The 25,839-nt window shown below is 37.2% G+C and overlaps 1 protein-coding gene across 7 annotated transcripts in view; it reads left to right on the top strand.

Annotated features, from left to right (window-relative positions):
• Nucleotides 1-21,379, top strand: part of LOC123536860 (phosphatidylinositol 4-phosphate 3-kinase C2 domain-containing subunit alpha-like) — a 94,948-nt gene extending 73,569 nt beyond the window's left edge. For all 7 annotated transcript variants that reach the window (XM_053528216.1, XM_053528219.1, XM_053528217.1 and 4 more), the window contains 3 exons: nucleotides 3,585-3,685; nucleotides 12,409-12,534; nucleotides 14,310-21,379. In XM_053528216.1, coding sequence (XP_053384191.1) covers nucleotides 3,585-3,685; nucleotides 12,409-12,534; nucleotides 14,310-14,504 — 422 coding nt within the window. In that variant the 3' untranslated portion in view covers nucleotides 14,505-21,379. The remainder of the gene's footprint in view (nucleotides 1-3,584; nucleotides 3,686-12,408; nucleotides 12,535-14,309) is intronic.
• The last annotated feature ends 4,460 nt before the right edge of the window (nucleotides 21,380-25,839 follow it).

Raw genomic sequence — 25,839 nt, 5'->3', positions numbered from 1 at the left:
TGCAGAGTAGATGACCCCTATTTATTTTGAGGTCACTTGATTAAAGGTCAAGGTCACAGGAGCCTGAACAGTGACTTGAGAACCACTGGGCCAAGAGTGTTGAAATTTAGCGGGATGACTGGACATGCCAAGTAGATGATCCCTATTGCAGCCAGCCATCAGTGTCTCTTTGACTTTCGCTCCTGACCCCTATTGACTTCTTGCCTATAGAACTTTTACATTGGGGGAGACATGCGCTTTTTTACAAAAGCATTTTCTAGTTAATTTTGTAGTTATTAAATACTAGTAAGCATTCATTGGAGAGTGACAAAACATAAGTGAAAAGAAAGAAGTCTGTTCTACTTTAGATAGAATGAATCAGTTGAAAAGAGAAGAAAATAAAATATATCTCTTTTAGGTGGAAGTTTTCTGTAAGTGTTCATGTGCTCATGCTTGAGGGAGAAGCTTCACTAAAAGTTAATCTTGCAAAACAATTACTTGCTTTGTTTACTGGTAGATGTATATCTTCAGTGTCAGTTGCTGTTTTGTGTGTTTTAAACTTTCTTGTGTTTCTTTTAAATTATACATCAGTAAGTTGTAGGATATAGTTATTAGAGAAAAATCATGAGATTGAAAATTTAGAAAAAGAAATGAGGCAATTGCTTGCTATATGCCATTATTGTCAATTGAGTGCTGGGGGAATAGTTTTAAAAAAAGCAACAAAGTTGTTTTAATATTTATCCTTGAATTAGAAATCAACTGCTATTTTGAAGAATTTTTATGCCCCCGAAGGGAGGCATATAGTTTTTGAACCGTCTGTCAGTCTGTCAGACTGTCGGTCTGTCAGTCAGTCCGCAATTTTCGTGTCCGGTCCATATCTTTGTCATCGATGGATGGATTTTCAAATAACTTGGCATGAATGTGTACCATAGTAAGACGACATGTCATGCGCAAGACCCAGGTCCGTAGCTCAAAGGTCAAGGTCACACTTAGACGTTAAAGTATAGTGCATTGATGGGCGTGTCTGGTCCATATCTTTGTCATCGATGGATGGATTTTCAAATAACTTGGCATGAATGTGTACTACAGTAAGACGACGTGTTGCGTGCAAGACCCAGGTCCGTAGCTCAAAGGTCAAGTTCACACTTAGACGTTAAAGGATAGTGCATTGATGGGCGTGTCCGGTCCATATCTTTGTCATCGATGGATGGATTTTCAAATAACTTGGCATGAATGTGTACCACAGTAAGACAATATGTCGTGCGCAAGACCCAGGTCCGTAGCTCAAAGGTCAAGGACACACTTAGACGTTAAAGGATAGTGCATTGATGGGCGTGTCTGGTCCATATCTTTGTCATCCATGGATGGATTTTCAAATAACTTGGCATGAATGTGTACCACAGTAAGACGATGTGTCGCACGCAAGACCCAGGTCCGTAGCTCAAAGGTCAAGGTCACCCTTAGACGTTAAAGGTCATTTTTCATGATAGTGCATTGATGGGCATGTTCGGTCCATATCTTTGTCATTCATGCATGGATTTTATAATAACTACGCACGAATGTGTGGCACAGTAAGATGACGTGTCGCTCGCAAGACCCAGCTCCGTAAGTCAAAGTTCCTAAACTCTAACATCGGCCATAACTAATCATTCAAAGTGCTATCGGGGGCATGTGTCATCATATGGAGACAGCTCTTGTTTTTTTTTAGGCATGAATAATGTGGAGGACTAGAAAAAAGTACTGGAGATGTGAATATGTGTCTTATTCTGACATTGTCATAGCAGTGCTGAAGATTTCAAAACATTTTCTTTTTTAGCCCACCATCATCAGATGGTGGGCTATTCAAATCACTCTGCGTCCGTGGTCCGTCGTCCTTCCGTCCGTCCTTCCGTCCGTCCGTCCGTCCTTCCGTTAACAATTTCTCGTTATCGCATCTCCTCAGAAACTACCAGGGGGATTTTAACCAAACTTTGTCAGAATGATGTATTGGTACCCTAGTTGTGTCCCCCTGAAAATCAGACTGGTTCAACAATTTTTGAATTAGTTATGGCCCTTTGTTTATTTCTATAATTTACATAGATTTATATAGGGAAAAACTTTGAAAATCTTCTTGTCCAAAACCACAGAGCCTAGAGCTTTGATATTTGGTATGAAGCATCATTTAGTGGTCCTCTACCAAGATCATTTAAATTATTTCCCTGGGGTCTAATATGGCCCCGCCCCGGGGGTCACATGGTTTATATAGACTTATATAGGGAAAAACTTTGAAAAACCTCTTGTTCAAAACCACAGGGCCTAGGGCTTTGATATTTTGTATGTGACACCATCTAGTGGTTTTCTACTAAGATTGTTCAAATTATTTCCCTAGGGTCAAATATGGCCCCGCCCCGGGGGTCACATGGTTTACATAGACTTACATAGGGAAAAACCTTGAAAATCTTCTGGTCCAAACCACAAAGCCTAGGGCTTTGGCATTTGTAATGTAGCATCATCTAGTGGTTCTCTACCAAGTTTGTTCAAATTATCCCCCAAGGGTCAAATATGGCCCCGCCCTGGGGGTCACATGGTTCATATAGATTTGTATAGGGATTTGTAAAATCTTCTTGTCAATAACCTACAACATTCAGATTTGGACCACATGTATGGTTTTGAGTGGCAAGATGAACCTTGATATGAGTTGACCTTGATTTTGACCTAGTGACCTACTTTTACATTTCTGTAGCTACAACCTTCAAATTTGGACCACATGCATAGTTTTGTGCACTGAAAAAGACTTTGACCTTGATGTTGACCTAGTGACCTACTTTCACATTTTTGAAGGTACAGGCTTCAAATTTGGACCACATGCATAGTTTCGTGTTCTGAAATGAAATTTGACCGTGATTTTGACCTAGTGACCTACTTTCACATTTCTCGAGCTACAGCCTTCAAATTTGGACAACTTGCATAGTTTTGTGTACCGAAATGAACTTTGACCTTAATATTGACCTAGTGACCTACTTTCACATTTCTATAGCTACAGGCTTCAAATTTAGACCAGATGCATTGGATTGTGTAACGAAACAAACTTTGACCTTGACATTGACGTAGAGACCTGCTTTCACATTTTTGAAGTTACAGGCTTTAAATTTGGACCACTTGCATAGATTTGTGTTCTGAAGTGTAATTTGACCTTGATTTTGGCCTAGTGACCAAATTTCACATTTCTCAAGCCACAGCCTTCAAATTTGGACCACTTGCATAGTTTTGTGTACCGAAATAAACTTTGACCTTAAGATTGACCTAGTGACCTACTTTCAAATTTCTCAAACTACAGCCTTGAAACTTGATGCACATGCATAGTTTTGTGTACAAAGAACTTTGTCCTTGAAATTGATCTAGTGACCTACTTTCACATTTCTCAAGCTACAGCTTTTGAATTTGGACCACATGCACAGTGTTGTGTACGGAAATGAAATTTGACCTTGAGCTAGTCATTAAGTCTTGAAATTTGGAACACTCAAAAATGGCACATTGGTGGGCGCCAAGATCACTCTGTGATCTCTTGTTTAAGTATTTTACCATTTCTATAAAAACTTAACCAATACTTTTTCATTGTAAAACAGAAAATCCAATATTGGTGCAGTCACGGCAAGGTCAGGTGAAGCTGTCGCTGGAATATGTCAAAGACACTCTTCATATAATGATCATGCATGCAAAAGATCTGGTAAGTTTTTGATATACTGTTTGCGTAATATAAATATCATGAAATCGTTATTTTATGTGGGAAACTAATTTTCATAAGTAAAAAGGTTGCTTCAGTCCATGAAATTAAATTTCAGTCAATAAATGAAATTCCTATTTATTTTAAATCTTTAAAATTTGAAATCCATGAATTCATGTTGCTATGAAATAGCTGCCCTTTCCATAAACTCAAAATTTAATGATAATGGTATTAAACAATTTCACAGTAATATTTTTATGCCCACGGCATCTACTGATGCGGGAGGCATACAGTGATTATCCTGTCAGTCCGTCCGTTTGTCCGTCCATTCGTCCGTCCATACGAGGTTAACCAAATGGGACCGTTTTGTCTAGCATCAATACCCCTAACTAGAATGACTTGATACTAATACAGATGTAACCTGTGACCATTCCTCATCTTCAGACATCACCTGACCTCAATTTGACCTTGACCTTGAACTTGACCTCGTTTTGGACTTAGGTTGCTTTGTATCAACAAGGATGCCACCGGAGGCATCAAGTGTTTATTGAACGCAGCTCCTTATTTTTATGCCCCTGAAGGGAGGCATTTTAGTTTTCAACTGTCCGTCCGTTAGTTTGTTCGTTAGTCACAACATTAACTTTTTGCATGAGGGCACTTTATTCGCGAACCACTGCACCCAGGACCTTCAAACTTCACATGCTGATAGTACTTATTGAGTACACCACTCCTACTGACTTTGGGATCACCAGGTCAAAGGTCAAGGTCACAGGGGCCAACATTAACTTTTTGCATGAATGCACTTGACTCGCGAACCACTGCACCCAGGCCCTTCAAACTTCACGTGCTGATAGTACTTATTGAGTACAACACCTCTACTGACTTTGGGGTCACCAGGTCAAAGGTCAAGGTCACAGAGGCCAATGTTAACTTTTTGCATGAAGGCACTTTACTTGTGAACCACTGCACCCAGGACCTTGAAACTTCACATGCTAATAGTACTAATTGAGTACACCACCCTTACTGACTTTGGGGTCACCAGGACAAAGGTCAAGGTCACAGGGGCCTTGTTAACTTTTTGCATGAAGGCACTTTACTCGCGAACCACTGCACCCAGGACCTTCAAACTTCACGTGCTGATAGTACTTATTGAGTACACCACTCCTACTGACTTTGGGATCACCAGGTCAAAGGTCAAGGTCACAGGGGCCAACGTTAACTTTTTGCATGAAGGCACTTTACTCGCGAACCACTGCACCCAGGACCTTGAAACTTCACATGCTAATAGTACTAATTTAGTACACCACCCCTACCGACTTTGGGGTCACCAGGACAAAGGTCAAGGTCACAGGGGCCTTGTTAACTTTTTGCATGAAGGCACTTTACTCGCGAACCACTGCTCCCAGGACCTTCAAACTTCACATGCTGATAGTACCTATTGAGTACACCACTCTACTGACTTTGGGGTCAACAGGTCAAAGGTTAAGGTCACAGGGGCCAACGTTAACTTTTTGCATGAAGGCACTTTACTCGCGAACCACTGCACCCAGGACCTTGAAACTTCACATGCTAATAGTATTAATTGAGTACACCACCCCTACTGACTCTGGGGTCACCAGGACAAAGGTCAAGGTCACAGGGGCCTTGTTAACTTTTTGCATAAAGGCACTTTACTCACGAACCACTGCACCCAGGACCTTCAAACTTCACGTGCTGATAGTACTTATTGAGTACACCACTCCTACTGACTTTGGGATCACCAGGTCAAAGGTCAAGGTCACAGGGGCCAACATTAACTTTTTGCATGAAGGCACTTTACTCGCGAACCACTGCACCCAGGACCTTGAAACTTCACATGCTAATAGTACTATTTTAGTACACCACCCCTACTGACTTTGGGGTCACCAGGACAAAGGTCAAGGTCACAGGGGCCTTGTTAACTTTTTGCATGAAGGCACTTTACTTGTGAACCACTGCACCCAGGACCTTCAAACTTCACGTGCTGATAGTACTTATTGAGAACACCACTCCTACTGACTTTGGGATCACCAGGTCAAAGGTCAAGGTCACAGGGGCCAATGTTAACTTTTTGCATGAAGGCTCTTGACTCGCGAACCACTGCACCCAGGCCCTTCAAACTTCACGTGCTGATAGTACTTATTGAGTACACCACACCTACTGACTTTGGGGTCACCAGGACAAAGGTCAAGGTCACAGGGGCCAACGTTAACTTTTTGCATGAAGGCACTTTACTCGCGAACCACTGCACTTAGGACCTTCAATCTTCACATGCTGATAGTACTTATTGAGTACACCACCCCTACTGACTTTGGGGTCACCAGGACAAAGGTCAAGGTCACAGGGGCCAACGTTAACTTTTTGCCTGAAGGCACTTTACTCTCGAACCACATCACCCAGGACCTTCAAACTTTACATGCTGATAGTACTTTATGAGTACCCCAACCCTACTGACTTTGGGGTCACCAGGTCAAAGGTCAAAGGTCAAGGTGCTGCGGGGGCATTTGTCACCATTAGTGACAGCTCTTGTTAAATTATATTCTTAAGGTATTGATAACTAACCAAAATTGAAGTTATATCAGTATTTTACCTGCCAGTTCTGTAAACTTACATTAACTAAAATATACTTGACACCATTTTTAGCTCGACTATTCGAAGAATAGTCTAGCTATTCTACTCACCCTGGCGTCGGCTTCGGCGTCACACCTTGGTTAAGTTTTTGCATGCAAGTACATACAGCCATCAATTAAAGGCATATAGCTTTGAAACTTATTTTTTTCTTTTTCTAGGTCAATTACCAACCTCTCTGGGTCAAGTCCCATAACTCTGACATGTATTTTGAGCAAATTATGCCCCCTTTTGGACTTAGAAAATTTTGGTTAAAGTTTTACATGCAAGTTACTATCTCCAAAACTAATGCAGATATTGATTTGAAACTTCACATGTGTCTTCGGGGTTATAAAACTAGTTGATAGCAGCAAGTGCCTTAACTCTGACTTTCATTTTGGCCAAATTATGCCCCCTTTTGGACTTAGAAAATTCTGGTTAAAGTTTTGGGTGCAAGTACATACAGCTATTTCTAAAAGGCGTATAGATTTGAAACTTACTTTTTCTTTTTCTAGATCAATTACCAACCTCACTGGGTCAAGACCCATAACTCTGACATGTATTTTGAGCAAATTATGCGCCCTTTTAGACTTAGAAAATTTTGGTTAAAGTTTTACATGCAAGTTACTATCTCCAAAACTAATGCAGATATTGATTTGAAACTTCACATGTGTCTTCGAGGTTATAAAACTAGTTGATAGCAGCAAGTGCCTTAACTCTGACTTTCATTTTTGCCAAATTATGTCCCCTTTTGGACTTAGAAAACTCTGGTTAAAGTTTTGCGTGCAAGTACATACAGCTATTTCTAAAAGGCATATAGATTTGAAACTTATTTTTTCTTTTTCTAGATCAATTACCAACCTCACTGGATCAAGACCCTTAACTCTGACATGTATTTTGAGCAAATTATGCCCGCTTTTAGACTTAGAAAATTTTGGTTAAAGACTAAAAGTTTTACATGCAAGTTACTACCTCCAAAACTAATGCAGATATTGATTTGAAACTTCACATATGTCTTCGGGGTTATAAATCTAGTTGATAGCAGCAAGTCCCATAACTCTGACCTTCATTTTTGCCAAATTATGCCACCTTTTGGACTTAGAAAATTCTGGTTAAAGTTTTGCGTGCAAGTACATACAGCTATTTCTAAAAGGCATATAGATTTGAAACTTATTTTTAGCTCTTTTAGCAATGCTCAGGTGCGTTTTTCTGATCGCTCGATGTCCGTCGTCCGTCGTCTGTCTGTCAACATTTAGCTTGTGTATGTGATAGAGGCTGTATTTTTCAATTAATCTTCATGAATATTGGTCAGAATGATAACCTTGATGAAATCTAGGCCGAGTTCGAAAATGGGTCATCTCGGGTCAAAAACTAGGTCACTAGGTCAAATCAAAGAAAAACCTTGTGTATGCGATAGAGGCTGTATTTTTCAATTAATCTTCATGAATATTGGTCAGAATGATAACCTTGATGAAATCTAGGCCGAGTTCGAAAATGGGTTATCTCGGGTCAAAAACTAGGTCACTAGGTCAAATCAAAGAAAAACCTTGTGTATGCGCTAGAGGCTGTATTTTTCAATTGATCTTCATGTATTTTGGTCAGAATGATTGCCTTGATGAAATCTAGGCCGAGTTCGAAAATGGGTCATCTCGGATAAAAAACTAGGTCACTAGGTCAAATCAAAGAAAAACCTTGTGTATGCGATAGAGGCGGTATTTTTCAATTAATCTTTATGAATATTGGTCAGAATGATAACCTTGATGAAATCTGGGCAGAGTTCGAAAATGGGTCATCACGGGTCAAAAACTAGGTCACTAGGTCAAATCAAAGAAAAACCTTGTGTATGCGCTAGAGGCTGTATTTTTCAATTGAACTTCATGAATATTGGTCAGAATGATTGCCTTGATGAAATCTAGGCCGAGTTCGAAAATGGGTCATCTCGGGTCAAAAACTAGGTCACTAGGTCAAATCAAAGAAAAACCTTGTGTACAGTCTAACCTGTACTAACGGTCACCTCCGATCAGCGGTCACCTCCGTTCAGCGGCCCTTTTATGACGCCCCCGACGGATTTTCCTCTATTTTATCACTTTATTCAGCGGCCACCTGCCGTCCGCGGCCAGCGGCCACCAAAATTGCCTCCCGACCGCCGTATTTGACCCCTTTCAGCGGCCATTTTTCTTCCAAAATCAATTATTTTTAGGCAATAATCGCCGAAGATACCCGATTTTTGAGAAGCACGTGATTGCTAAGACTTCAACACAAGAACGACAAAATGACATGAGCTTCTCAATTAAAACTGATAACCAAAGGTGTAATCCCCTTTTTGTTATGATCAAATGGCCAGTAATTATCGGCAATTAGCGTGTCACTTCGGGTCATTTTTGTTGTTCACAGTTTGACCTCGGTTAAAGATAATACTCGATTACTAACTAGTAGTATAATATTTGTGATTTTTTATACTTCTGTCATCAAAATACTATTAAATTTATACGAAATTAATTGTGTTTGAAAAAAAAAATATAAACCACTCCATCTTTTACCGAACGTAACGGCAATCGTAGATTTTAGCGTAGACAATAAGCGCGGAGAGTAGCTTCCCTTACCAAAATGGCGAAAATTGTAAACAAACTTGTTTTGAAGTTGGAAAATTGTCTGTAACAATTTTTGTAGTAAAAAAATCACGCCGAAGTTTTAGATTGCTAAGAAGACCATTCGTATTGCGAAGGCAAATGCACGTCATTGTATCCTGGTAAAATAATAATGGGAACCCCCCCAAAAATGGGCCTAAAGGCTAAACTGGCCAGAAGTCTGAAAAATACATATATTGGCTGCACCTCCGATCAGCGGTCACCTGGCTGTAGCGGCCAAATTGTCTGCTTCCCTTGGCTGGCTGCTTAAGACAGGGTAGACTGTATACGATAGAGGCTGTATTTTTCAATTGATCTTCATGAATATTGGTCAGAATGATTGCCTTGATGAAATCTAGGCCGAGTTCGAAAATGGGTCATCTCGGGTCAAAAACTAGGTCACTAGGTCAAATCAAAGAAAAACCTTGTGTATGCAATAGAGGCTGTATTTTTAGCTCATCTGATTTTTTGAAAAAAAATGATGAGTTATTGTCATCACTTGAGCGGTTGTCGGCGTCGGCGTCGGTGTCGGCGTCGGCGTCTGCGTCTGCGTCGGCGTTGCCTGGTTAAGTTTTATGTTTAGGTCAGCTTTTCTCCTAAACTATCAAAGCTATTGCTTTGAAACTTGGAATACTTATTTACAATCATAAGCTGACCCTGTATAGCAAGAAACATAACTCCATCTTGCTTTTTGCAAGATTTATGGCCCCTTTTGTACTTAGAAAATATCAGATTTCTTGGTTAAGTTTTATGTTTAGGTCAACTTTTCTCCTAAACTATCAAAGCTATTGCTTTGAAACTTGGAATACTTGTTTACCATCATAAGCAGACCCTGTACATCAAGAAACATAACTCCATCTTGCTTTTTGCAAGAATTATTGCCCCTTTTGGACTTAGAAAATCAGTTTTCTTGGTTAAGTTTTATGTTTAGGTCAGCTTTTATCCTAAACTATCAAAGCTATTGCTTTAAAACTTGCAACACTTGTTCACCATCATAAGCTGACCCTGTACAGCAAGAAACATAACTCCATCATGCTTTTTGCAAGATTTATGGCCCCTTTTGGACTTAGAAAATATCAGATTTCTTGGTTAAGTTTTATGTTTAGGTCAACTTTTTCTCTTAAACTATCAAAGCTATTGCTTTAAAACTTGCAACACTTGTTCACCATCATAAGCTGACCCTGTACAGCAAGCAACATAACTCCATCCTGCTTTTTGCAATAATTATTGCCCCTTTTGGACTTAGAAAATCATTTTCTTGGATGAGTATTATGTTTAAGTATACTTTTCTCATAAACTATCAAAGCTATTGCTTTAAAACTTGCAACAGTTTTTCACAATCATAAGTGGACACTGTACATCAAGAAACATAACTCTATCCTGCTTTTTGCAAGAATGATGGCCCTTTTTAGACTTAGAAAATCATGGGTAGGACAATATTTCTATTATACAAAAAAAATCAGATGAGCGTCAGCACCCGCAAGGCGGTGCTCTTGTTCAATTAATGTTCATGAATATTGGTCAGAATGATAACCTTGATGAAATCTAGGCCGAGTTCGAAAATGGGTCATCTCGGGTCAAAAACTAGGTCACTAGGTCAAATCAAAGAAAAACCTTGTGTATGCGCTAGAGGCTGAATTTTTCAATTGATCTTCATGAATATTGGTCAGAATGATTGCCTTGATGAAATCTAGGCCGAGTTCGAAAATGGGTCATCTCGGGTCAAAAACTAGGTCATTAGGCCAAATCAAAGAAAAACCTTGTGTATGCGATAGAGGCGATATTTTTAATTGATCTTCATGAAATTTGGTCAGAATGATAACCTTGATGAAATCTAGGCCGAGTTCGAAAATGGGTCATCTCGGGTCAAAAACTAGGTCACTAGGTCAGATCAAGGAAAAACCTTGTGTATGTGATAGAGGCTGTATTATTCAATTGATCTCCATGAATTTTGGTCAGAATGATTACCTTGATGAAATTTAGAACAAGTTCGAAAATGGGTCATCTGGGGTCAAAAACTAGGTCACTAGGTCAAATCAAAGAAAAACCTTGTGTATGCAATAGAGGATGTATTTTTCAATTGATCTTCATGAAATTTGGTCAGAATGATTGCCTTGATGAAATCTAGGTCGAGTTAGAATATGGGTTATCTTTGGTCAAAAACTAGGTCACTAGGTCAAATTAAAGAAAAATCTTGTGTATGCGATAGAGACTGTTTTTTTCAATTGATTTTTATGAAATTTGGTCAGGATGATTGCCTTGATGAAATCTAGGTCGAATCTGAATATGGGTCATCTGAGGTCAAAAACTAGGTCACTTGGTCAAATCAAAGAAAAAACTTGTGTATGTGATAGTGGCTGTATTTTTCAATTGATCTTCATGAATTTTGGTCAGAATGATTGCCTTGATAAAATCTAGGTTGAGTTTGAACATGGGTCATCTAGGGTCAAAAACTAGGTCATATCTAAGAAAATGCTTGTTTTATCGCAAGAGACCAATTTTTTGGTCCAATCTTAATGAAAATTGGTCATGAAATCACTAGGTCAAACATGTTTTACACTGTTATTGTGTGTTTCTTAGGTGAGCGACCTAGGGCCATCTTGGCCCTCTTGTTTCTTTTTCTAGATCAATTACCAACCTCATTGGGTCAAGTCCCATAACTCTGACATGTTTTTTGAGCAAATTATGCCCCCTTTTAGACTTAGAAAATTTTAGTTATAGTTTTACATGCAAGTTACTATCTCCAAAACTAATGCAGATATTGATTTGAAACTTCACATGTGTCTTCGGGGTTATAAAACTAGTTGATAGCAGCAAGTCCCGTAACTCTGACCTTCATTTTGGCCAAATTATGTCCCCTTTTGGACTTTGCCAATTCTGGTTAAAGTTTTGCGTGCAAGTACATACAGCTATTACTAAAAGGCATATAGATTTGAAACTTATTTTTTCTTTTACTAGATCAATTACTAACCTCACTGGATCAAGTCCCATAACTCTGGCATGTATTTTGGGCAAATTATGCCCCCTTTTAGACTTTGAAAATTCTGGTTAAAGTTTTACATGCAAGTTTCTATCTCCAAAACTAATGCAGATATTGAATTGAAACTTCACATGTGCCTTCGGGGTTATAAAACTAGTTGATAGCAGCAAGTCCCATAACTGATATGCATTTTGGTCAAATTATTCCCCCTTTTGAACTTAAAACTCTTTCGATATTTAACCTTTTTGGGTAATATTTTCCTGCTTCTGGGACAATATTTCGAATAGTCAAGCTTGGCTGTCTTATGGACAGCTCTTGTTTGTTTCACATTCAGTCTTATTTTGTCAGTCATCTCGACTATTTCCACTATTCACAAGGAAAATAACTATTATAAAGGTAAAGAGTCCAATAACCTGCTAGTTTTACCATGTTGTGCAGACAATTGCAAAAATATTTTGTTTTATATTCTAATTTTATTATTTATATTTTCCTAGCCAATGGTTGGTTCTGAACTTCCTAGTCCCTATGTGAAGACATATCTTCTACCAGACCCAGATAAACAGACCAAGAGAAAAACAAAAGTTGTCAAGGATTCCACCCATCCGACTTACAATGAAGTGGTAAGACTGAAGCAAATGGAATTATGCTTTAGCCATTAATTGTTTTTAACCTTTAGTCTGCTGGCAACAAGTGGTTTTTTGCCTTTGTGACCAGTGCAGGCTGATCATGGTCTGCACTGTTAGCTATTCAGTCTGTAAATTTACAGTGAACATCCCTTTGAATAATATGGTATTGCCCAGATTGAATGATGGACCAGTCCATTTTTAGCTCACCAGAGGCAAAGGCTCAGGGTGAGCTATTCTGATCGTTCACCGTCCGGCTTTCATTGTCTATCTGTAAACTTTTACTTTAAACGACATCTCCTCATAAACCGCTAGGCCAATTTCATCCAAACTTCACAGGAATGTTCCTTGGGTGAAGCTATACAAAAATTATTCAAAGAATTGAATTCCATGCAGAACTCTGGTTGCCATGGCAACCGAAAGGAAAACCTTTAAAAAATCTTCTTCTCAAAAACCAGAAGCCCTAGAGCTTAGATATTTGGTGTGAAGCATTACCTAGTGGACCTCTACCAAATTTATTCAAATCATGACCCAGGGGTCACTTATATTTACATAGGAAAATCTTAAAAAATCTTCTTCTCAGAAACCAGAAGTCCTAGAGCTTAGTTGTTTGACATGTAGCATTGCCTAGTGGACCTCTACTAAAGTTGTTCAAATCATGACCCTGTGGTCAAAATTGACCCCACCCCAGGAGTCACTTGATTTTACATAGATTTCTATAGGAAAATCTTCAAAAAAATTTAAAAATAAACCAGAAGGCCTAGATCTTAGATATTTGACATGTAGCATTGCCTCGTGGACCTCTACAAAATTTGTTCAAATCATGACCCCCGGGGTCAAAATTGACCCCGCCCTAGGGGTCACTTGATTTTATATAGGAAAATCTTCAAAAATTTTCTAAAAATAAACCAGAAGGCCTAGATCTTAGATATTTGACATGTAGCATTGCCTAATAGACTTCTACAAAATTTGTTCAAATCATGACCCCCGGGGTCAAAATTGACCCCCGCCCCAGGGGTTACTTGATTTTTATACAGGAAAATCTTCAAAAAATTTCTTAAAATAAACCAGAAGGTCTAGATCTTAGATATTTGATATGTAGCATTGCCTAGTAGACTTCTACAAAACTTGTTCAAGTCATGATTTGACCATGCCCCATGGGGTGACTTGATTGTAGATAGAAAAATCTTCAAAATTTTCTAAAAATAAACTAGAAGGCCTGGAGCTTAGATATTTGACAAATAGCATTGCCTAGTGGACCTCTACAAAATTTGTTCAAATCTTGACCCCCAGGGTCAAATTGACCCAGCCCCAGGGGTTATTTGATTGTACATAGGGAAATCTTCATAAATTTGCTAAAAATAAACCAGAAGGCCTAGATCTTAGATATTTGATATGTAACATTGCCTAGTAGACTCCTACGAACTTTGTTCAAATCATGACCCCCAGGGTAAAATTGGCCCCGCCCCAGGGGTTACTTGATTGTACATTGGAAAATCTTCCAAAAAATTTCTAAAAAGTTAGTTTGACATTTGAAACATGTAGCTCATATTACTCGGGTGAGCGATCCAGGGTCATCATGACCCTCTTGTAGATCATTATTGCAGTGTCATTGAAAATGTGGCTCATTTAGTGTATTCAGAAGTCAGTGCAAAAAACTGTCAATTGAATGTTCACAAGAATGAGCTGTTTTTTGCAGATTCAGCAGACATAAGTATTTTGCTGACTAGAACTGAAAGTGTTTTCTAAGTGAATTTTGACATTATTTTCAGATTGAATATAGACTATCACGGGACATTGTAAGACAAAAGATGTTACAAGTGACAATCTGGGACTATGATGTATTGAGGGAGAACCCCTTTCTTGGTGCAGTATATGTCAAACTTCGAGATATTGACTTTACCAATACAGTATCACAATGGTATAGACTGGAGAAATTACAAATTACAGACACAAACATGTTGTAACTTGAACTGTTTGAGGACCAGTCTGAAAGATCAAGCATCTGATTGGTTGATTTGAAGCAAAATTTTGAAATTGACCAATGGCAAAACTGGATTCATAGATTAGTTATTTGTTTTTACTACTGCTGGTGCCAGGTCCCAAATTCTTCAAAGTTTTTAAATTTGAAACTTAGACTTGAAAATGACAACTTTTGTTTTTGCTCTGTAAGTGTTATATTTGCTTTGATCATAATGAAACCTTGCACAAATGTATATCTTACAACTGCAGATATTTTAGTGAAATTTTATCATTACAATGTATATGTTTTCTATAAACAAAGTTCTGGTGATTTGAATTTTCAGTTCTCTAAAGTCTCTTTTAACATTGATGAATATGGGCCCTGGACTGGATCTCAGCTTGAGAGAGAGAATTGAATTTCAACTTTGAAATTTTGTTAGCTAGAAGATAAGCTAGGTTACTTGAAGTATGAAAATATGAAAAAGAGCAAGGTTGTAGTGAATGTATTTAATAAGCTTGTGAGAGACTGTGATTTAGTTGCAGAGTGCCATAAAACAGTAGTTTACCAAAAATGGTGTCAGGGCTGCAAAGTAGTTGTAGCTTACAGATATATCAGTTACTATCAGTTAATGCCATATCATCATAGTATAGACATAAAAAATGTCTTTTACTCACATTTGAATGACAGAAAAAGTACCATATCAGGTTTCTATAAACAAGAAACTGCTTTAATCAGGAAAATTCCATATCATTATTCTTCAGAAAAATGCCTTAATTAGAAAACCATATTATATTAGTATAAATTGGGGAAAAGCCTCATCACTAAATCATGGATCCCATATTTGTTCATTTTAGATAATATACATATATACAGATTTGTCGTTTCATAAAAACCATACATTTAACACAACAGAACTTAAATTTTGTTTAAGTGTTAATTTTTTTCCTATTACTGGTAGAAATTTTCATATTTAGAAAGAAATGATTTTATCTGCAGTGGCACTGTTCCTTTGACACACAAGAAGAGTTTAATTTGCAGCATTTTCCTCACCAGTGATGATGGCACACATACTTCAGGTGAAAATGCAAATATTTCCTGTTTTTGTTTTACTTCTTATTTTATTATGTAACCGTTCATAAGAGATCTTAGTGCAATAATATATTTCAGAATTGTTTGCTACTGTCAGAGAAATTGCTTTGGTACCAAATACTGGGAAATATGCCTATCTAGTACAGTAACTATTACATATGCTATATTGTAATAATTTCATGTTAGCAGTTTGCTAAACACCTAAGGATATTAAGCTCTTTGTTTTTATTAATGAATAGTCTGTGATAAAGTTAATGATATTGTTTGCCTTTGATAAGTTTATTACCTGTTATTGTGAGTCCCTTTTACATTTGCCTAATTTTGCAATAACCAAACAAAAATAAGCGCTAACTTTACAACTTAGATTAAATTTTGTAAAAATAATGTATTTTTTACAATGTAGTGATATTTACAATTGGGAATATTTGTTTCAAATGTTAACAGTTTTTTATCACACAGAAGCACCTCCTCCCCACTATTTATTAGAGCTTGCTGACTTTCAAACATGTGCCTCTTACCTCTGTTGGTTCAAGCTGTGCTTGGGCTGTCATATGCCCCATGTGGTTCTGGGACGATCTGTGTATGAAAAGAATTGGAACCACTGCCTTACCCTTGCATGATTGTAAGAGGCGACTAATAGGGTCTTAACACTTGGGTTTTGCTGTAACTCTGTGATTCCAGCAGGTATGCAAATTTTGATTCCATACCTCATGTTTTTATTTCGACGTAAATGAGATTTGAAACCAAAATTTGTAGTCCTGTTTGGCGCCATATAACCTATACTGTGTTGGTGCGCCGTAAAACCCAAATGAATAAATAAATAAATAAATAATTTGGGCTGTCATGTGAGGAAACCATCAAACTGGCTTGCACAAAGTTGGTGGTTTTATTTGGAAGCATTATGTGCTGCACAGAGGGACATCTGTGGTCTTTCTCTACCATTAAAACTGGCCAGCCCACTTAGCTAAATAGGGAGAGCGCATACCTATGGATTGCGGGGTTGAAAGTTCGATCCCCGGGCAGAGCGTATGTTCTCCGTGACGATTTGATAAAAGGGATTGTGTCTAACATCATCAGTTCTCCACCTCTGATTCATGTGGGGAAGTTGGCAGTTAGGTTTGTAATACTACAGATTCCAGGCACACCATTTAAGTATTCTGCCAGCTGTTACATAACTGAAAGACTGTTAAAAAAAATGGTGTTAAACCTAAAACAAAGGTACTACCATTAAAATAGGAAAGTTACTGTATGGGCTGACCTTCCCTGGTGTGACTTTAAACCAAACCAAACAAAACAAAACTTACAAATGAATTGGTAAGAGCTTTATTTTAGAATTCATTTTAATCAGTTGATTTTTATGTCTTGTATAGAAATTAAAGTTAATTACCTAGCAGTAAAAACAAAGAAAATCAGGCATTCAGCAGGGCCCTACTTTTCCTACATATTTCTATGAAGCGTTACAATATAAATGGCATTTGTAACCCCAACTTTTTATATAAAATACCTTTAAGGGAAAAATTGCTAAAACCCTTATAACTAACCTAATCAGTGTCTCTAGGATTGTGTTTCTCTGTAATCATTTTGTTTTTACAAGGAAAAGTAGAATATTGAGAAACAGCTATATCCCCAGCTGCTGTCTTTTGATGGAAGGGAGATAACTAAGTCAACTTACATTATTCTCCTGCCGTTCGAACTAATCGCCGTCTATCAATATCATTTAACTCCATTCAGTAGTTACAAAGTTATTGAACAGACAAATATCTTGGGACTTTGGTACAAAAAGGAAACAGACATATAGTTAGCATTTCTTCATCCTCCTCCAGTATTTGCTGTTAAAATAAAAATTAAGGCAAAAGTGGGATGTTAATGCAAGATTTCTTTAACCTTTACCCTGCTAGCGGCAGGTGAATCTGCCTTTGCAGCCAGTGCAGACCAAGATCAGCCTGCACATCCGTGCAGTCTCATCTTGTTCTGTGCTGTTTGCTATTCAGTCAGTAAATTTTCAGCAAACACCTTTTGAATAATATTAAATAAATGATACTCTCCAAACTGAATGATAGACCAGTCCATTATAGAAATTTAGCAGGGTAAGGTTTAAAATAGCTTAAAAACCTACTTCTTCCCTACTTTTGTGTACCAGAAAGCTCAATAATTCCCTTTTTCATTTTACATGTTTCTTTCTATTTTTTTAGGGGAGTTGAAAGTCTAGATTATATGAGTATGCGTTTACTATAACGACAAATGTGATATATTTGTTGCTTTTACAAATAGGACACAAAGTTTAATAATATTATATGTACATTTGAACCATGCCATGAGAAAACCAACATAGTGCATTTGCAACCAGCATGGATCCAGACCAGCCTGCGCGTCCGCACAGTCTGGTCAGGATCCATGCTGTTCGCTAACAGATTCTCTAATTACAGTAGGCTTTTAAAGTGAACTGCATGGAACCTGACCAGACTGCGTGGATGCGCAGGCTGGTCTGGATCCATGCTGGTCGCAAATGCACTATGTTGGTTTTTTCTTGGCGTGGCTCATATGTACATTTTATTACAAATATGTAGAATAGATTTTGTACACTTTACCTAGTATTTAGTTAGAATTATTATTGTCGAAGACATACTGATTTTTGCAATTTGGTAAGATTTGCTAGTACATGCATCTATACAAGCACTATAGTGTGTGTATAAAAAAGTACATAGCATTCAATGTTTCGTATTCCAAGATTTTTTCTTCTTGCCAAGTATAGTTCGTTAATGAAACATTGAATATACCATCAAGATCTTCCAGGCAGGTGTACATAAACATAGATTGCTTTTATTGATTCGTTATATTTTTATTGATATTGTTGCAGATTTTAGTGAGACTAAAGAATTTGAATGTTAAAAATCAGTCAAAAAAGTTATGTACTCCATTCGCTAAACAGTGCAAAAGGTCATGTCACAGTTTTATTCAGGCTTTATATAACAGTTTCAAATGTAATGGAGGTCATATTTAAATAACAAATTGTAAAAAATGTATTTTAGTTCACATTATAATTACAAAGTGTAAGACATGTAACTTTGGTTAACATTATAAAAACAAAAGAAATATACCTAAGTGAACATTCTAGTTATAAAGTGAAAGAAAGATTATTTCATTTTACACTTTTATTACAAGAGAAAATTAATTTTGATAAACATTGTTCTTAAAAGAAAGAAGAAATGTCATTTAGGTTTACCTGACAATAACATATTGCCAGAAAGGTAATATTAGTTTATGGTATCATTACAAAAAAAATAATGAGATATGTAAGAATTAAAAGATATGTCTTTTTCAACTGAATCTATAACCATTAGCCTGCTGGCGGCAAGTGATTCTGCCTTTGCGACCATTGCAGACCAAGATCAGCCTGCACGTCTGTGCAGGCTGATCATGGTCTGCACTTTTCACTATTCAGTCAGTAAATTTTCAGTGAACACGCCTTCGAATAATAAATGGTGTTGCCAAATTGAATGATGGACCAGTCAATTTTAGAAATTTAGCAGACTGACCGTTAAGTAGGAATTATTGACATAATCAAGAGGTTATGTCAAAGTGGTCCATTGTGGTAAAATATATATGGTCACACACTACATGTTGACATTTTTGACAACATATTGTAATGACATTAAGCTATTTAAAAAACTTGTTTATTTCTCTTAAAGAATGTACACCTATATGTATACATTTTGAAATATCTCTTTTTAGCTCACCTGTCACGTAGTGACAGGGTGAGCTTTTGTGATCATTCTTCGTCTGTCAGTCCGTCCATCCGTTGTCCGTCCACAATTTCCTTGTGAACACGATAGAGACCACATTTTGTATTTGATTTTAAACTTGCACACAACTTGTATGGGCATAATATCTCAGTTCCTTTCGAAACTGGCCAGATCCCATCATGGGTTCCAGAGTTATGGCCCCTCAGAGGGCCAAAATTTGCTATTTTTGGCTTGTGAACACGATAGAGACAACATTTTGCAATCAACTTTAATCAAACTTGCACACAACTTGTATTGGCATAATATCTCAGTTCCTTTCGAAAACTGGCCAAATTCCTTCATGGGTTCCAGAGTTATGGCCCCTTAGAGGACCAAAATTTGCCATTTTTGGCTTGTGAACATGATAGAGACCACATTTTGCAATCAACTTCAATAACACTTGCACACAACTTGTATTGGCATAATATCTCAGTTCCTTTCGAAAACTGGCCAGATCCCATCATGGGTTTCAGAGTTATGGCCCCGTAAAGGGCCAAAAATTGCTATTTTTGGCTTGTGAACACGATAGAGACAACATTTTGCAATCAACTTTAATGAAACTTGCACACAACTTGTATTGGCATAATATCTCGGTTCCTTTCGAAAACTGGCCAGGTCCCGTCATGGGTTCCAGAGTAATGGCCCCTTAAAGGTCCAAAATTTGCTATTTTGGCTTTTGCAGTCATATAGAGACTTCATTTATGGTTTGATTTGATACAAACTTGCAGAATATCTTCAACAACAATAAATCTTGGATTCCATGATGAATCTGTCAGATCCACTCATAGGTTCTGGAGTTATTTTATATGTGATTACCTCCCCTGATTTTAATCAAAATGGATTTATATCAGTAAGTACGTACAGGACTCATTTGAAATTTCATTATTGTCATTAGTTGGACTCTGGGTAGATAACTATGGACTGATTTATGTCAAACTACCTCCCTTTGTTTCAAATTAAAATGGGTGAATCTCAGTAACCAATGAAGATACTGATTTGAAATGTCATTTATACCATCAGATGGACTCAGACAAGCAGGGTAGATAACTTTTGACTGAATTTATGACATATTACCTCCCTTTATTTTATGTAAATGAATATACCTCAGCAGCATCTAATGAGATTGGTTTTAAATGTTATTTAAATCTTGCAGGGTAAGGAATAGTCATGCTAGTACAAAAATGCAGTATTTGAGCCTAGGACCCTCAAACTTAGTATGGAGATTGGCCCTGACTGGTACGTAACCCATAGGTCAAAAGGGACTGTTACAAGTAAATATTTATCCTGATGATATTTAAAGTGTATGCCTATGTGATCTATGTCAAAATTTGATCTTATCATTAAGGGCAATGGTACTCAGGTGAGCGATATAGGGCCATCATGGCCCTCTTGTTATAAATCTCTTGCATGCTAAGGCCTAAAAGAAAAAATTCTTTGTTTCCGGTAACATGCTAAAAAAAATTAGGGTTGGTAGGTCGGAATTATTATTATTTTTATTTTTTTTTTTTGATTATTTTCATTAAGGGAGACTTCTCAGAAATTATTCTTGTGTCAAAAAATGAATACAAACAAGGGGGTTATGCCTTCAGAGCATCAGTTAGTTGATTTCTAACATCATTGGGCAGGTTTAAAGCATAAAAAGTGCTGTTTTGCAACTTTTTGTCAAAAAGTTGAAAAAAATATTTTCCAAGGCCATAAAAAACATTTAGGGTCGGGCCAAAAATTTAGGGAAGGTCAGGATACCGGAAACAAACAATTTTTTTTTTTACGCCAAATGGCTTCATTATTTATGTGATCTTTTCAAACTTGGGTCATATTATACTTGTATAGCATTCATGAATTGTTAATGAGCACACAAAAATGTACAGTTTAATGTTGTGTTTCATAGAGCAATATTAGATATTTTATTTTTAAAACTGTACTTATTTATTCAGTCATTAATACTGTCTTTACAGAATAATCATCTGTGATATCCATATCCTTTCAAATAAAAGGAATTTCAATGTCAGCTTGTGTTACTTATTTCTTGTATCCCAGTAATACTGTGAAGTCAGTAATATTTGTGCGGGACTAATTTCGTGCTGGCATCAATCCACAGTTTTTAAAGGTGATCAGTCACTTTGAGCAACATTTTGTGACATTTTCCAGTTTTCATATATTCTGTTAGAGATTTATTGAATCAACAAAAAGACCCATTACGTAGAGTAAGATCCATACATGAAATGTAAATTTTATTACTTTTCTTCAAATTTCCTAATTACCGCCCTTTAATATAAAAGTTTTTTAAAAACTGGACTATTATCATTTCTAGTTTTACATTAGCATTTAATAAATATTTCAATATTTCAACAACCTGAAACAAAAGACAAGTTTTAAAACAGCAGGTAGATTTTGAATTCATCTATTTCCAATCTATCTTTGTTGCCCAACCAATATGGGCAAAGGGAGGTAATGATAATTTTATAAACTTGCATTTCTAATGAATTTTGGCAAAATATATACTTGCCAATGCAAATCTTTGGCAAACTAAATACAGTTAAGTGCTAGTATTCATATTATTGCCTTGGTAATATATGTTTATTAAATTTATACTTGTGCTAAAAAAACGCTATCTTGGGCAACCAGAAAAGAAACATCAAATTTTATAAATACTTCCAGTGAAAATCTAACATGTTTTAAGAAGTCAGTGAACACAAGCGTAGATGATTAGTTGATAAAGTTTTTAACAAATCCATTAATTGACCAAAAGTCTGCTCTGTATCTCTGAAACCCTTTGAAGGATTTTCATGAAACTTTGGTCAAATGATCACCTCATCAAGACAATGTGCAGAACTCATGAGTCAGCCATGTTGGCTCAAGGTCAAGGTCACAACTCCAGGTCAAAGGTTAGAGCCTTCCATTTTGTGGCCGCTCTGTATCTCCTAAACCTTTTAAAGGATTTTCATGAAACTTTGGTCAAATGATCACCTCATCAAGACAATGTGCAGAACTCACGAGTCAGCCATGTCGGCTCAAGGTCAAAGGTTTGAGCTCTGTATCTCCTAAACCCCTTGAAGGAATTTCATGAAACTTTGGTCAAATGATCACCTCATCAAGACGATGTGAAGAACTCGTGAGTCGGCCATGTTGGCTCAAGGTCAAGGTCAAAACTGGAGGTCAAATGTTTGAGCCTTCCATTTTGTGTCCACTCTGTATCTCCTAAACCCTTTGAAGGATTTTAAAATTCATTGATGTCATCATACATGGGATATAAAATATACTTAACAACGTCAATGCTTCCACACAATACCATCAACCCTTTCACTATCCATAACAGCGGCGGGGATATAGCTGTCTTTAGACTGCCTTGTTACTATTTATTCTATATACTAAGTTCAAAATTTGTCATCTTTTGAAAATAAACATTTCTTGATCTAAATTTCTAAAATGGACTGGTCCATCATTCAATTTGGGCAATACCATTTATCATTTGAAGGGGTGTTCATTGAAAATTTACTGATTGAATAGCTAACAGTGCAGACCATGATCAGCCTGCAATGACATGCAAAAGGCAGAATTACTTGCCACCAGCAGGCTAAAGGTTAAGCGTTATTGATAAGCAGTTCTTTAATTCATTATAGGTCAGATTTTCAATTATTTTTGTTCGGTACAAACTCGACTACTGTAATGTAAAAAGAAACAAATGACTTCTAAATATATTGCAACATACATGTGCGATTGAGTCTGCAAGTGGCCTACCCCCGTAACATTTTGCGAAAAATGCCATTTTCTACAAAAAATGTAAAAACAACAGGGTCATGATGACCCTGAATCGCTCACCTGAGTAATATGAGCCACAATTTTTAAATGGCAAACTGATGCTAAAATATTAAGAAAGTAGATCAGTAAGTCACATTCATGGTCACTGAAAGTCAGTTTTAAGATTGGTGTGCAAAACTGTATATGTCATCCAAATTTCAAGGCTGTATCTTAACAAACAAGAAAGTAGGTCAAGGTCACAGTCAAATGACCCCTAATCACTTGGGGTCATCAGGTAATTATAATTAAACAGTTTAGGAAATATGATCTGATAATTTTTTAAGTTTTTTTTCCTATATAACTCATATAACAAGTGACCCCCAGGACGGGGCCTCTTTTCACCCAAGGGGCATAATTTGAACAATCTTGTTAGAGATCTACTAGGCAATGCTACATACAAAATATCAAAGGCCTAGGCCTTGAACTTTCAGACAAGATTTTTTCTCCTATATAAGTCTATGTTAAACTTAGAACTCCCAGGGCAGGGCCTCTTTTCACCCCAGGGGCATAATTTGAAAATTTTGGTAGAGGAACACTAATCGCGGCAACATACCAAATATCAAAAGCCTATGCCTTGCAATTTCAGGCAAGAAGATTTTTAACATTTTTCCTATATATTAAGTCTATGTAAAACTTGAGACCTTCGGGGCAGGGCCTCTTTTTACCCCAGGGGCATAATTTGAACAATTTTGGTAGAGGACCACAAGGCAATGCAACATACCAAATATCAAAAGCCAAGGTCTTGCAGTTTCAGACAAGAAGATTTTAAAGTTTTTTTCCTATATAAGTCTATGTAAAACTTGAGACCCCATGGGGCAGGGCCTCTTTTTAGCCCAGGGTTATAATTTGAACAATTTTGGTAGAGGACAAGAAGGCAATGCTACATATACAATATCAAAGGCCTAGGTCCTGTGGATTTTTAATGATTTTTCCTATATAAGTTTATGTAAAACTTGTGATCACCGGGGCGGGGCCTCTTTTCAACCCAGGGGCACAATTTGAACAACCTTCATAGAGGACCATTAGATGATGTCACATGCCAAAAATCAAGGCTCTAGGCCTTGCAGTTTTGGACAAGAAGATTTTTAAAGGTTTTCCTTTCGGTTGCCATGGCAACGAGAGTTCTGCATGGAATTCAATTCTTTAAACAATTTTGAAAAGGAGCCACCCAAGGATCATTCCTGTGAAGTTTGCTGTAATTCTGCGCAGTGGTTTTCAAGAAGAATTTTTTAGAAAATGTTGACGGACGGACGACGGACATTGAGCGGTCACAAAAGCTCACCATGCGTTTGTTGGGGTTCTGATTTCTCTGGTGCTCGCGTGCCTCTCTGGATGGTTGTACGAAGGAATTTAGCTTGAAATTACCCGCAACATATATAGACTTCATTAGCAGACAAAAAAGATTTCTTTTACTTGTTGAACACCTTATTCATGTGTTCAGTGAAGTTGGGAGTTACTTGCGGAGAACAAGTTTGTACTGGTACAGAATCCAGAAACACTCGCTAGGGTAACTGCCCGTCGTTACATAACTGAAAGACTGTTGAAAATGGCGTTAAACCCGGAACAAAAAACATTATACTTGTTCACAAGTCACCTATGTGAACCTATGTTTGTAAAGGAATTCACCATTTAAGATGTTACCAGCCGTGAACAGTTACCATACAAGAAATACCAAGCTGATTTTGGGCTACAAACCGCACTAATCTGAAATCGGAATAAATAATAATGTGATGTTTTAATTACGCTTAGCAATATATATTTTTTCAAGAAAGGAATGTTTCAGTAGCTTTTCCTTGCGGGAACAGATTTGCACGTTTAGAGAAACGATGTCCGTCCATCGCCAAGCTGGGTGGCATCTTCACATGAAAGAAAGGCCACATCTTAGCGAATAAGGTGATACAAATATATAACCAAAGGATAATTGTTTTATTTAGTATACCTGATGATTGCCGAGAGAAATAACAATGATTACAACAAAAGATGGCAACAGTGGCCCTATATCGTTCACTAGATTATTTTTATAAGTTGAACACATATGGAAAATACCAAAGAAACAACCACTCTTCTGCTTCTCTTTAGTACTAGAAAGTTGATTTTACTCATAAACATCTGTCTCTGTATCCCCGCCAGTGCCGTGACTCACAGGCGTAAGAGCTCGAGGACAGCCACTTGAGGTTACGGCATCATTTGCCGTGTCAAAACCAACCCTCTCCCTAACTTTTGGCCTACACGCTGATTTTCTCTCACAGAAATATGAACAGACAAAGGGAAAGTCAATTTCAATGATTTATTTAGATCTTTTGGTAAGGATTTAGTGGCGATGTCTATTGCAAACAAAATCACACAATCCTGTATTATGCAGACAACCAAGGGAGCGATACAACCTGGACAAGACAAGTTGTAGTTACAGCAATAAAACTCATTTTTGGAAGTTTGTGGTATAGGGTTTGGAGCAAGAAGCCAACCCTACTCAACATTTTGGACAAGCATAAAAACTTCTTCCCATGGCAGCTGAACCTGTCTTATCAGTCACCTGTATTAAGCAGCCTTAAGCAATATAAACTTCACGAATGAGCACCTTTATAGTATTTATGAGTATTGACGGCTACTGTGAAAGTATGAATAAGATTTTATTGATGAATATTGCAATATTAGGAATCAAAACATACT

Source organism: Mercenaria mercenaria, chromosome 17, assembly GCF_021730395.1.
Source record: "Mercenaria mercenaria strain notata chromosome 17, MADL_Memer_1, whole genome shotgun sequence".
NCBI classification, from domain to species: Eukaryota; Metazoa; Mollusca; class Bivalvia; order Venerida; family Veneridae; genus Mercenaria; species Mercenaria mercenaria.
This window is presented reverse-complemented; position numbering and strand designations above follow the sequence as displayed.